General features: G+C 46.8%; 1 protein-coding gene across 4 annotated transcripts in view; it reads right to left on the bottom strand.

Moving 5' to 3' along the window:
• ENPP6 (ectonucleotide pyrophosphatase/phosphodiesterase 6) overlaps positions 1-12,765 on the bottom strand; it is a 97,982-nt gene that overhangs the window by 64,333 nt on the left and 20,884 nt on the right. For all 4 annotated transcript variants that reach the window (XM_081521884.1, XM_081521883.1, XM_081521885.1 and 1 more), the window contains exon 2: positions 3,585-3,764. In XM_081521884.1, the coding sequence (XP_081378010.1) occupies positions 3,585-3,764 (180 nt within the window). The remainder of the gene's footprint in view (positions 1-3,584; positions 3,765-12,765) is intronic.

Here is a 12,765-nt window from a genome sequence, read left to right as displayed (position 1 = left end):
GAGCTCAAATTCTATTTCCATGCAATGTTTTACTTACCCTCCGATATTCCCCCATGTCACCTCCTCCCCTCCAGGCATCCTCCTTGGTTTGGTCTCCATCTGAAGTGAATATTGGAGGCTCTTCTTTCCCCTCCTCAATAAAACCCCCTGGACTTCGAACCAGAGGGATGGAATAGGGGAATACAATTAGGGGATGACACACCATCAACTCATCCTTCACAGAGCGCTCCTAGATCCTGGCTGATTCGAGGGAGCCTTCCCTCCAAGTATTTGATTTAGGGCCTAGGATCATTTCCTGAGGGGATCATCTCCCCGCTGCACAGCTCCATGGCATCACTGGGTGGGGAAATAAAGGCTCTGTTTACAATATTAAATTTCTCAAGACTTGAGGTGGGGTCCTTTGGACTCTTCAGCAGTGATCAATTTTTCAGTCTGCCGCTTTATCTACCTGACAGGAAGACTTGAACTCCTGCCATTTCTAAATTGCACTTCTAAATATTGACTTCATGGCGAGACTCAAAGTGTCATAACACAGCTCACTGCAGCAACGAAGATTTCCCAGGCCTCGTCAAGAGGTCTGTACAATGTCCAGTGGGGAGTGGAGAGGGGAGAGGAGGATTTGAGAAGGAAAAGAAAACCAAGTCACGTTCGGAAGAAACGCCACTGCACTCTGCTTAATCTTGCAGAGACCAAGGAACACACTGGGCTAGGTGCTGTGTCTGGAAGGGACAGAGGAGGGAAGAGAAAGGACAGCAGTGGCCATTAATGCCTCGGCGGTCAGCCAGTAAGAATGGAGGGGCCGGAGCACGCCGGATGGGGGCTGGGCAGCAGGGCTTCAGAGCCAGCGGGTTCTCAAGGAATCTGAATTTGTGGATCCAGTTTACAAGGACTGGACGGTGTCTAAGAAGCCAGAGACTTTTCATCCAATTTCTATCAAGACTTCCACACAGCCAGCCAGTTAGCTAATCTTCGTTTGGGTCACCGAGGATATTCTGGGAGGTTATCTTTCCCAGCTTCTGCCCTCCTGACAGGTAACCCCTTACACTGACCTCAAGGTGTATTTGTCATGTCACATTAGCTGGGACTCAGAGAAAGCAACTGGCTTTTTCTTGCCCTCCGGGAGCTGTTTTGGAGGTGCAACAAAATACTTTACATGCAAACTAGCATCGAGACTTTGTAGCTACTCTGATACATAAATTCAAATTGTTGATTATGGTTACGGAGCCAGATGCCCCAAGGTGAGATCAAGAGTGATGCTCTGTAATAGGGAAGAGAGGAATCTGAAATACAGCAACTGTCTCCTTTAGGGTCTTCCCCCGCCTTTCTGTGAGCATCGGCATCCAAAGCCACCCAAAAAGTCATAGGAGAGGGGGAACATAGGTGGATGATGCATGTGGGGAGAGGGGAGGAGATTCTGGGGGAGGTCCTCTTCTGGGCAGGAAGAACTCAAGTTCTGAGACACGGAAAGTTAAATTAACCAGATAATGTGGAAGGTGACCCTTACAGCACTGGGCAATATATGTCTTGATGGTCTGTTCTGAGGTGGTCCCTAAGACAGTGCGATCCATCTGTGCCTCTCCTGTGCCTACGCACCAGGATCCTTGTGCTTTTCGATGCCGATTACTGAGAAGGACCTCAGTGATCGCACCAAAGTGCGGCAACAACGTTTGGCTCCATAACTCATCACGTTGTGGTAAACCTGAGCTTGCCTCCTCTCAGAGTCTGATTAGCTTGGCTGATGCACCGACTTGTTTCCTTAATCTTACGTACAATTCTTTGAAAAATGGAGCCTCCATTTAAGGTGATAGCATCTTCTAAACCCTACCCTTGCTTGAAAGCTTCTTCTCGTGTCAGCCAAGGTAGCCGTTAGAGACCAAACCCCAGGTCTCCTGAAGCAACTCTAATACTCCCCCAGCTCGGCCTCTGCCAGCAGGACCGGTCTGTCTGTTCCGCTGCTCGGAGGTGAAGTAGCAGATGTGATGTGAAAGCCGCCGTGGTCGTCCCGGGCTCACCTGCGGATGCTGGTCACTGCTCAGAGGCAGCTTTAGGGCACTTGCCACAGCATGGCAGGTTGCCCCGCTCTCCATCTGTCTGTGTCCCACTCTCCTCCCCCAGGAGCTGGCATGGCCTTGAATGCCCTGAACCACTCTCCACGTGACTGCCTCCAACCAGCATCCTCCAAACTCCTGCTCAAGGCCCACGTCCTCCATGTGGGCCACCTGTGACTCAGCCTGGGCTTACTCACCCTTCGCTCCAGTCTCCCCCATCCCCCAGAACCCTCCACACTCTCACCATTTCATCAGGCTGCTCTGCCACCAGCCCAGCCCAGCGAAATCCCTCCAGCATCTTCTCCGCTTGCATCCCTTCATTTCTTCTAGGCCTCCCCCATCTCTCCTTCCACAAGGACAATCATCTAGGATTACACCATGAAACAATAGGAAAAAAGTGTCTGCAGCCATGTGTGTGGAAAAGTCAAATGGCCCACTTGCCTAACAACACGTCCCATCAGTGGAAAGACAGAGGTGAGTCGATTATTTTGTTGTCATGGAATCCTGTCCTCCTTAATGACAGAGTTTCGGCTGACAAAATGAGAGCCTCCAGGACTTCCCTGGTGGTCCAGTGGTTCAGAGGTTCAGACTCTGTGCTTCCACTGCAGGGGGCACAGGTTCGATCCCTGGTTGGGGAAACTAAGATCCCACAAGCTGTGCGGCGCAGCCGAAACATAGAACAAAAGAAAAAGATGACAGATGCTGAAGCCTCCTTGCGGCCTCCAGGACAGTCTACATGACTGCTTATCTCCCTCACTGAAGTCAAGTCCTTCCATTTCTCATGGACCTAAGATGCACAGGAGGACTGTTAACATAGACCCCAGTTTTTCAAACCCTGGCTTGGTCTTCAAACACCTCCATGTACATGCTTGTCCTCAGAGATGCCACTGTACTTTGAGGTTTGGAAGGTTGGAGTGGCCTGGAGGTCATTTAATGCACAAGCAAAGAGTTGTAAGAGCTTTGAACCCTCTTTCCAGTATTGCAGGGGATCTCAAAATCTATAGAAATTTTGTAAAACAAACAAGCACCCTATTATTTATCTCTCTTAGGTATTCAAAATTTTGCCCATGAAAATGCATGCTATACTGCAGAAATATTGCTGAACCAAGGATTGTAAGAGATGTCATTGTGTCTGGTCTGATGTTAGCATACAAACCAAAATATAAAGGAGACTTCCCTGGTGGTCCAGTGGTTAAGAATCTGCCTGCCAATGCTGGGTACACAGGTTTTATCCCTGGTCTGGGAACTAAGATCCCACATGCCACAGGGCAACAAAATATAGAGGAATATTTCCGTAAGCCATTTTTTGAACAAAGACCCCACTTTTCCAAACCCTGGCTTGGTCTTCAAACACATCTACATGCAGCAAAATATAAAGGAACACGTCCATAAGATATTTTTTGAACAGAGACCCCAGTTTTTCAAACCCTGGCTTGGTCTTCAAACACCTCCACGTGCATGCTTGCCCTCAGAGATGCCACTGTACTTTGAGGCTTGGAAGGCCACTTGGAGTGGCCTGGAGGTCAGCACACTCACCCGGCCAGTAGTACATGTAGACCTTCCTTTTGGCCTTGGTCAGAGTGACCCACAGAGGTTCTGATCCGTTCCACCAGAGAGGCAACCGGCTGTCTCTGTTGATACCTAAGTCAAATGACTTGTTGGTGTCGGGGTCCCACATGTAGTTCCCGGTCATCTGATGGACCTCACAGTGGTGACCTGCATTAACAAAGACACAAGGCTATCAGTTTATTTTTCTGGTATTTTTACATGCCATCTTTATTTTCTGAATTTATAAGCCATTCGCACTCATTTAGGGAGCAGAGAACAGCATACATTCTGGTTTTGGTTTTTTTTTTAATCATAGATGTTTCTTTTCTCTTAGATTGTACCATAAAGGCAAACAACCCAGTAAGCAGTTCAATAGTGATTGATGATGAGGCCATTTCGAGTGAAAGTAATTGGTCAAATCTGAAGCTATATTAAGTTAAACTGAGACCATCGTGTGTAAAACCTGACCCACTGTTTGTGGCTCAACGTCTAGAAAAAAATCAATGTGAACACTGTAGATTCCCGTGGGTGTGGGTAATGTTCTCAGCCCAGTGCTCTCTCTGCAGCCTTTCCAAGTCCTCCTCCCACCGGATCACGAATCTAGACACCATGGAGTTTGTTCCCATTTTTCCTGGATAAAGAGGAGTTATCGCCTCAAGTGCCGAATGATGATAGAACCCCTGATGTTTGGAACAGAATGGTGAAAAATAGACTCTGCTTTGAAAAACAAAGCAAGAAAACAGCCCTCCCAGTGGAGTGTGGTATAGACACGAGAGCAGCTTCTGTTGGGTGCAGAAGTGAAAGACGCAGCGCTTGGACTCATTTGAAACATGAGGCTTAAATTATTTATTTTGGAGCAATCTGTTACATCTTTAAAGTAAAAATAACACAAACATTGGCAAGTGCATCAAAAATTGCTGTGATTTTAGTGAGAATCATTTGGCACCGGGATGAAACATGCTCCATCGAGCTCACTGACGATGCTTCACCAAAGTGGCTTTTTGTTTTCTTGTTTGTTTGCTGCTGTTCTTGCTTCTTACCAGCGCCTACCCCTCAACACCCACACTTTACTTTTAATCAAAAAAGGAGAAACTGTAACATATGATTTTGAAAATTTGTAGACTCAAAATATCCTAAAATAAAAACCTTGTATTTCATCATAGAAACTCAGGCATTCCACAAGTGATGCTTTCAATTTAAAGCCCAGAGAGTTAAACAAAATTATTTTTGCCCAAAACTATAGAGTTAGTTTTTTGACCCTGACCAAAGCGCACATGTGAATTGACAGAACAAATAAATAAAAACTTTGAGCAAATTATCCAATGATTAAAGAACTTCTTAGTTTTATTTATTCCTCCAACTAACATTTGTTAAATGCTCCTATGGACAATACATTGTGACAGATGTAGAGATTCACATTTGAATAAATGTGGTCCCCATACTCAAGTACCTTGCTATGGATGTTGTTGTTTAGTTGCTAAGTTGTGTTCGACCCTTTGCTACTCCATAGACTGTAGCCCTCCAGGCTCCTCTGCCCATGGGATTCTCCAGGCAAGAATACTGGAGTGAGTTACCATTTCCTTCTCCAGCGGATCTTCCCCACCCAGGGCTCGAACCCATGTTTCCTGCACTGGCAATTGGATTCTTTACCGCTGAGCCACCAGGGAAGCCCTTGTTATGTATAGCGTTGGCCAAAAAGTTCGAATAGTAGGGAGAAAGTGTGTGTGTGTGTGTGTGTGTGTGTGCGCACGCGTGCGCGTGCAACAGTCTCTACTTTTAATTGGAACTGTTTTGATTACTCTAGAAGAAATGCATGAAACCCAGATCAAAGCAGGGGCTAACATGATCAGTTTTGATAATGTGCTGTATTCAGAGAAGCATGAAGCAAACAAAAAAAATTTTTTTTTAAGTATTTACAACTTCCATCCTTTACTTGTATGTCTCAGAAACCCTATAATATCATTTGATGAAATTTCCTCTTTTTTTCAACACTCACATTCAACACTCTAGACCCAAAGTTTACAGGCTTTCTCACTATCCTTTGCTCTTTCCCTCATGGGTGAAAAGTGACGGCCTCCCCTAGATTGTGGAGTAATATGAGTGGTGTGTGTGTGTGCGTCTTTGTGTGTGAGAGAGAGAGAGGCAGAGAGAGAATATTCTCCTGGAGAATTTCTGCTAAACTAAATTCTCTACCTCTCCCACTTGTATTTTTTAAATACCCGTAAGGCCTCACTGAGGAGAGCTAGGATCTATGTGTGCAGCTAATGCACAGCTCTACCATACTTTTACATTTCAGATGATGAAGTCTTTTTTCCTGTGGTCATCTGGGTCTCTTCACTTTTTCCCTAAAGGGTCTTCTGTTCTCAACAATAGGTAGGACCTAGCATTAGCTTTGGTATCTTCTTTCCATACCAATTGGTCATGGTACCTGTAGACTCAGGTGAGCCTCAAAGACCTTAATTATGGCCCTCTCCAGGGAAGCGTCTTTGAGACAAGACCTCCAGAGACGGCTTTGGTCCTCACCAGCACCCTGGCTTGTCCGGGCTGGCCCAGAGGGGTACATCCATTCTAAGGGGAGCTCAGACCTAAGGAGCTAAGTCATCCATCCCCACTGTCCCAAGACCCAACCCCTCTCCAGAGGAAGAATGCCATGAGCACCAGCAGGGAGGGGCCCCACCACTTCCTGGGAGAGGATGGTGCCCAAGAAGATCCTGGAACCATGGTTTCCCTTCTATGACTAAAGGGTTTCGAAGTGATGAGGGGGCTCTCTCAACAAGAAGGTCATCTCGGAACCCTGTTCAAAAAGTGGGTTTTATTCTTTTAGTGGATTGGGCCTTGAGTTGAAGGGAGAGGGTGTATCCTTCAAAGTTTTAATCACAGATGCCGGGCTGGTCCCCAGGGACATCCCTTTGTTCTGGGAAGCACTGCCTTTCAGGGAAGCCAGCAGGAGACGTTCGCTCTCCATCTCCTCATCTGCTCAGATCTTCTCTCCCAGCTGAGCTGATTTTCCTTGGCATGAATATATGAAGGCTGGCAGTCTGTGTCTGTGACAGTCTGAGTCTGCTCTTCCTCAAGCTGCTTTCCTTACCCACCCTGGCCTTCTCTCGCTCTTTTGTTTTTATTGCTTGGGCAAAAGCGGAAAAGAACAGAACAGAACAGAGCACGATGTACCGGCTTCTGCAGCCCACAAGCTCTCCTCTCCATATTTCTGCCTGACCCGTGTCTATTTTTATGCATCTGCAACTCTTCTTTATTTTTCTCTGCTCTTTCTAAACGGAGCCTCATTGTAGTTTGATTACTTGGACCCTTTGCTCAAAACATCAGGAGAAACTTTCCTGACACCATCACAGACCACAAATCTCAGGTGGATTTCAGATACAGTGTAAGGAAGATCTACCTCCTCCCCCCCTTCCCCCGCCTCCTCCAAATGCAACTCTGTGTACACATATGCCTATGAATACATACATGAATTGGAGAAGGTAACGGCAACCCACTCCAGTATTGTTGCCTGGAAAATCCCATGGACAGAGGGGCCTGGTGGGCTACAGTCCATGGGGTCGCAAAGAGTTGGACATGTCCTAGCAACTAAACCACCACAACCACCACATATATGAATACATAGCACATAGTTAAACCTCTGAATATTAACTTACATTATTAATATGAGGGTAGAGAGTCACGCCGACAAATGGAATCTAGAGATCAGTTGGAGCCTCCTTTCTTCTGAGCTTTCCACGTGATTTGTCCCAACCCCATTTCCACTGAATTCTTGCACTTCCCCGTGACACTCACTACATCTCAGGCATCTCTCCTTCTAGACTCCTGCTGCCATAACATATGGCACCCCAGAAGTGACGCTCAGTGCTTTACTGCGTGGCACAAAAAAACCTGCTCACGTGAAATATACATGAGTCGGGTAAACTTAACTGGGGATTCAGTGGGGCGCGAAGAGGAAGATGAGAGCGGTGCAAAGAACTGCAGATTGAGGCTTAGACATCCAGGTTCTTAAAAGTCCTTTCAGCTACCCCCACCAAGGTTTCCTCCTTGGCCCCTCACTCAAAAAACTCTGGCCTTGTACACCTTCCTGATTCATCTCTGCTCCACAGCACCTACCTCCAAAATTTCTCCCTGAATTTCAAAGTTCTCTCAAAAGCAGTTCAGCCCTCCAGAGCTCCTGCTTCACTCCTAAGTTTGCATAGTCATTAGCTTATACGTGCTTGTGAAGTTGCTCAGTCCTGTCTGACTCTTTTCGAGTCCATGGACTGTGGCCTGCCAGGCATCTCTGTCCGTGGGATTCTCCAGGCAACAACACTGGAGTGGGTTGCTGTGCCTCCTCCAGGGGATCTTTCTGACCCAGGAATTGAATCCAAGTCTCTTATGTCTTCGGCATTGGCAGTTGGATTCTTTACCACTAGTGCCACTTGGGAAGCCCTCATTTGCTTATCAGTTCAGTTCAGTTCAGTTTCTCAGTCGTGTCCGACTCTTTGCGACCCCATGGACTGAAGCACACCAGGCTTCCCTGTCCATCACCAACTCCCGGAGCGTACTCAAACTCATGTCCATCGCATCGGTGATGCTATCCAACCATCTCATCTTCTGTCATCACCTTCTCCTCCTGCCTTCAATCTTTCCAGCATCAGGGTCTTTTCCAATGAGTTGGTTCTTCGCATCAGGTGGCCAAAGTATTGGAGTTTCAGCTTCAGCATCTGTCCTTCCAATGAATATTCAGGACTTATTTCCTTTAGGATAGACTTGTTGGATCTCCTTGCAGTCCAAGGGACTCTCAAGAGTCTTCTCCAACACCACAGTTCAAAAGCATCAATTCTTCGGCACTCAGCTTTTTTCACCGTCCAACTCTCACATCCATACATGACCACTGGAAAAACCATAGCCTTGACTAGATGGACTTTTGTTGGCAAAGTAATGTCTCTGCTTTTAAATACGCTATCTAGGTTGGCCATAACCTTCCTTCCAAGGAGTAAGCGTCTTTTAATTTCATGGCTGCAGTCACCAAAGCTAGTACAATTCAAAACAGTCAGAGCTTCAGTCAGCCAAGGTCCTGGCATGACACATGGATGGTTATCAAAGGGGTTATTTGCAAAGGGGTGGCCAAGGGCCCTGGGGGGCCAATAAGAGATGATGAAGCGACCGGGGCTTTTTCCACTTTCACCCATCGTGCACCTGCCCCCCAGGCTTAAAGGGCAGGGGGAGCTGGTGTGGCCAGCAGGGAGCCTGGGGGAGATCAATACCCGGCCTCTGCTGTCCCCCCAGTGCTGTCCAGCTGAGGCAATCCGTGGGATCCTCCAGGGGCTCCAGGCAGGCCAGAGAAGGGGGAGGAGGGCAAAGAGACCAATAGACAATTCCCAGCACAGCTGCCAATAAGAATCCTAAGGCGTGGGCTTCTCAAGAAAATCAATCGTGTTGACTTCTTAGGTGGAGGAGTGAGTCCTTAACTGGATATGGGGACCGCCTGAGCCTGGGGTCCCGGCACACGGCCTTGTGCATGCATATGACCCTACATGCATCTCAGGAACGGAAGACACCCCAGCTGGTCTCCTGTTCTAACTTCTGCGTGCGTGTTGCGCAGTCGCTTCAGTCGTATCTGACTCTGTGTGACCCCACGGACCGTAGCCCGCCAAGCTCCTCTGTCCATGGGATTCTCCAGGTAAGAGCACCGGAGTGAGCTGCCATGCCCTCCTCCAGGTAATCTTCCCCACCTAAGGATCGAACCTGCGTCTCAGGTTCTTTACCATCTGAGCCACCAGGGAAACCCCTGGCCCAATCCACCACCTGTGAATTCAGAAGTAAGGAATGACTCTCCACATTTTATATGTATTAGCTGCAAAGGGTTTGAATATTTTGCTCACTGTCCCAGTGCTAATAAATCATATGTGGGTGAGGGGGGTTGCAAAGAGCTATGAGCAACTCGAACTTGGATCATCTCTCTTTCATCGTCATATTCTGGGCATTTCACTTTTCATGGTTGCAATAGATTTAGTGGTTCTATTTGCAATCTGGAACATAAAACTATGCTGATTTCAAGATGAGACCTCTTGGCCTTTTTTAGACCATTTATTTATGTCTCTAAACAGACATGCCAAGAAACAACTACATAGTGAATTCAATCATTAAACACTCAGGTTCCACAACCAATGAGGAATTTCTCTATTATACAAATTTCTGAATTCTTGGGGTGTATAATCACCTTTACAAAGTAATACTAATCTTTAATTTCTAAAGCCATTCATTGTTTTTCTGATGTCCATGTGTTTCCATTAGATGAATATGGCCACATCTACTAGATATCAAAATAGCTGGTTGAAAAGTGAAGTCATACTTTAGGCACATCAGTTTAGTCAAAACATGGAGATATAAATACAGCTTACAAAATGTTTATACGGACTTTGGAAATGATTCTTTTAGAGCATACACATTTTCACCCAGAGGCAGAACTCAGGTGACTTCTGAGCCCAGAGCTGCAGGCATGCCTCTTCGGCCACACCTGCTGGAAGTCTGGGTTACAACCACGCGTGATGGACACCCAGCACCAGCTGTGGGCAAGCTGTCCATCTCTGAGAGGTTGACGGGTACAGTGGAGAGAACATGAGCACGTGGTCAGACAGGTCAGAGTTGGGGTGAAGGGGTCTTCCCCCATTTCTAGCTATGGAAATTGAGGCTAATCTTTAAATTCTCAGAGCCTCACATTTCCATCTCTAAAATGGGGATAATGATACTTCCCTGGCTGGACTGTGGTGAGTATTAAAGACAAAAATAGTTTAAAAACATATGTAAGGCCTACTATGTTCCAAGGTTTGTTCTAAGTCCATCGGTTCCAGGTTGAATGGTGCTGTGCTGTGCTTAGTCGCTCAGTCGTGTCCGACTCTTTGCCACCCTATGGACTGTAGCCCGCCAGGCTCCTCTGTTCATGAGGATTCTCCAGGCAAGAATACTGGAGTGGGTTGCCATGCCCTCCTCAGGCTGAATGGTACCCTCCCCAAAAAGATATATTGAAGTCCTCAATGCCTAGTACCTCAAAAGGTGACCTTATTTGGAAAGTGGATCTTTACAGAGGTAATCAAGTTCAAATGAGGTCACAGGGGGCCCCTAATCCAATAGGGCTGATGCCAACACCTTGGTTTCTGACCTTTGGCGGCCAGACCATCGAGACAATGCATTTGTGGTGTTCCAAGGCACCCAACTTGTGGTACTTAAAGCAGCTTTAGGAAACCAGCACGTTTAATCTTCACAATCACCCTAACGGGCAAGTACTCATGGTAGGCCCACTTTACAGGTGAAGTAACTGAGGCCCAGAGAGATAAACTGATTGAATTCTTACACTGGCAGGTGAAGTGGAGCCAGGATTCAACTGAGGGAGCCTGGACCCAGAGTCCTCACTCTTGACCACGATGAGCCTCTAACGCTAGCTCACCGGGGGTAACTATTCACTAGTTCACCTGGCAATGGGTACCTTCCGCAGCCTTAACGAACCCACAGAGACAGAGCGGCTGCTGCTGCTGCTGGACCGGCTTTCATGCCATCATAGAGCATCCGCCCTCAAGGACGGATTGACTTCTGGGGACCCTAAGGGATCAGGGGTCAGGTTCTGGGGATCAGCCCACTCAGGAAGCACTTTACCTGAGCTGGAGTTAGACTCAGGAGGGGTCATGACCTGAAGGCCAAAGGTCTGAGCTAACTTGACGGGTGTTTGCTGATCAGCTTAGTAACAAGACTAGTTAGTTACCAGGTCTCGGCCACCTTCCCTGTACCTGGAACTAGGTGCTTCCGTCTCGTTTAGTCTTCAACACAACTCTGAGAGGCAGATAATACTGTGCTCGTGTTGCAGGTGGGAGAGTAAGGCTCAGGGTGGCTGAGGGGCAAGGCTAGTGCCAGGGAGCTGGTACAAGGGCAGAGCCCCAGTTCAAAGCCAGGTCTTGGGGACTCAGCACCTGCACCCTCCCCAGCAGCCTCTGCCCTCCGGCCACTGGGTGGCTCCCCAACCCACCAGGGCTTGGTCATTTGGGTAGAAACTGCCCCATGATCCAGGGGCTGCCTCTGAGACTCTCACCAAGGTAATCACAAGGAGGAGCTCAGATCTTCAGAAAAGCCAGACCCGCCTGCCGCTGGCAATTGATTATCATGCACAAACTGTACCATAAATATCTCTGAAGGAGGGGAGACTAGCAAGACAAGGGGTGCTAACAAAGCAGATGGGACTCCTACCCTCTCTCTCCCTCTGGAAGGCGTCCAGCCACGGAACAAGAGGCTCCCAAACGTCTGCAATGTAGGGGTCTCCAGTTAATGGGTGCATTTTAGAGATTGAACGTATATACAGACATCACCTCAAATTGACATGATGCCAAGAAGTAACTGCACACTGGATTCAGAGCCTGGCAGCCTGAGAACTTTTCCACCACTAGACTCCTCTCTGCACTTTTCCATTTGGAGGGTCTAAAGATGACTTGAGACCCTGTTTAGACTAGTGAATGTTCAAAGAACTACTGGATACCCAAGAGATATGAAAGAATGAACAGTGCATTGCTCGAAGTACTGACCTAACTTATAAACTGTAATTGGCTTTATGGGTCACCTCTGCTAGGAAATACATCTTATTTTCTTAACTTGTTCAAAGACAGAATTTGGTGTGTTAAAGAAGCGGTTTCAAGAGAAATATGCAAGATCAAGTTGAAAGAAAAGTTCACAATTTGCACATCTTTAAATGCAACGACTGATGTATGTGCTAGACACAGTCCTGATTAAGTCTGAGTCACAAATATTGCAAGTCCGAGATAACAGGCTTTGATTATAGTGTGAAGTGTAGGGACTGCAACAAAAATAAACCCAGAATGTTAAGAGGGGAGAGATTTTTCTACTGGAGATATTCATGCTCAGAGTTTTGAGGTCACTGGACTCAAAAGAATGTATTATTTTTCTGGAACACGCTAGCTTGGTGTAATTATTTAGCAACTAGAAGACAGGTACAGAAACAAAAGTTATTTTCCTGAATAAGGACAAAAATGTAAGTTAGGGACTTTTAAACAGTATTTGGGGAAAGCTAATTTTTACCAAAGCTTAAGGATATTTCCAGACAATTTAATCTATCCTCATCTCAAAACAAAGCTAGAAAAGAACTTGAATTAATTACTGCATTTAAGATGGAATCCCGTTTGAA

The sequence above is a fragment of the Giraffa tippelskirchi genome, chromosome 8, assembly GCF_054371585.1.
Source record: "Giraffa tippelskirchi isolate mGirTip1 chromosome 8, T2T-mGirTip1v1.2.pri, whole genome shotgun sequence".
Taxonomy (NCBI): domain Eukaryota; kingdom Metazoa; phylum Chordata; class Mammalia; order Artiodactyla; family Giraffidae; genus Giraffa; species Giraffa tippelskirchi.
This window is presented reverse-complemented; position numbering and strand designations above follow the sequence as displayed.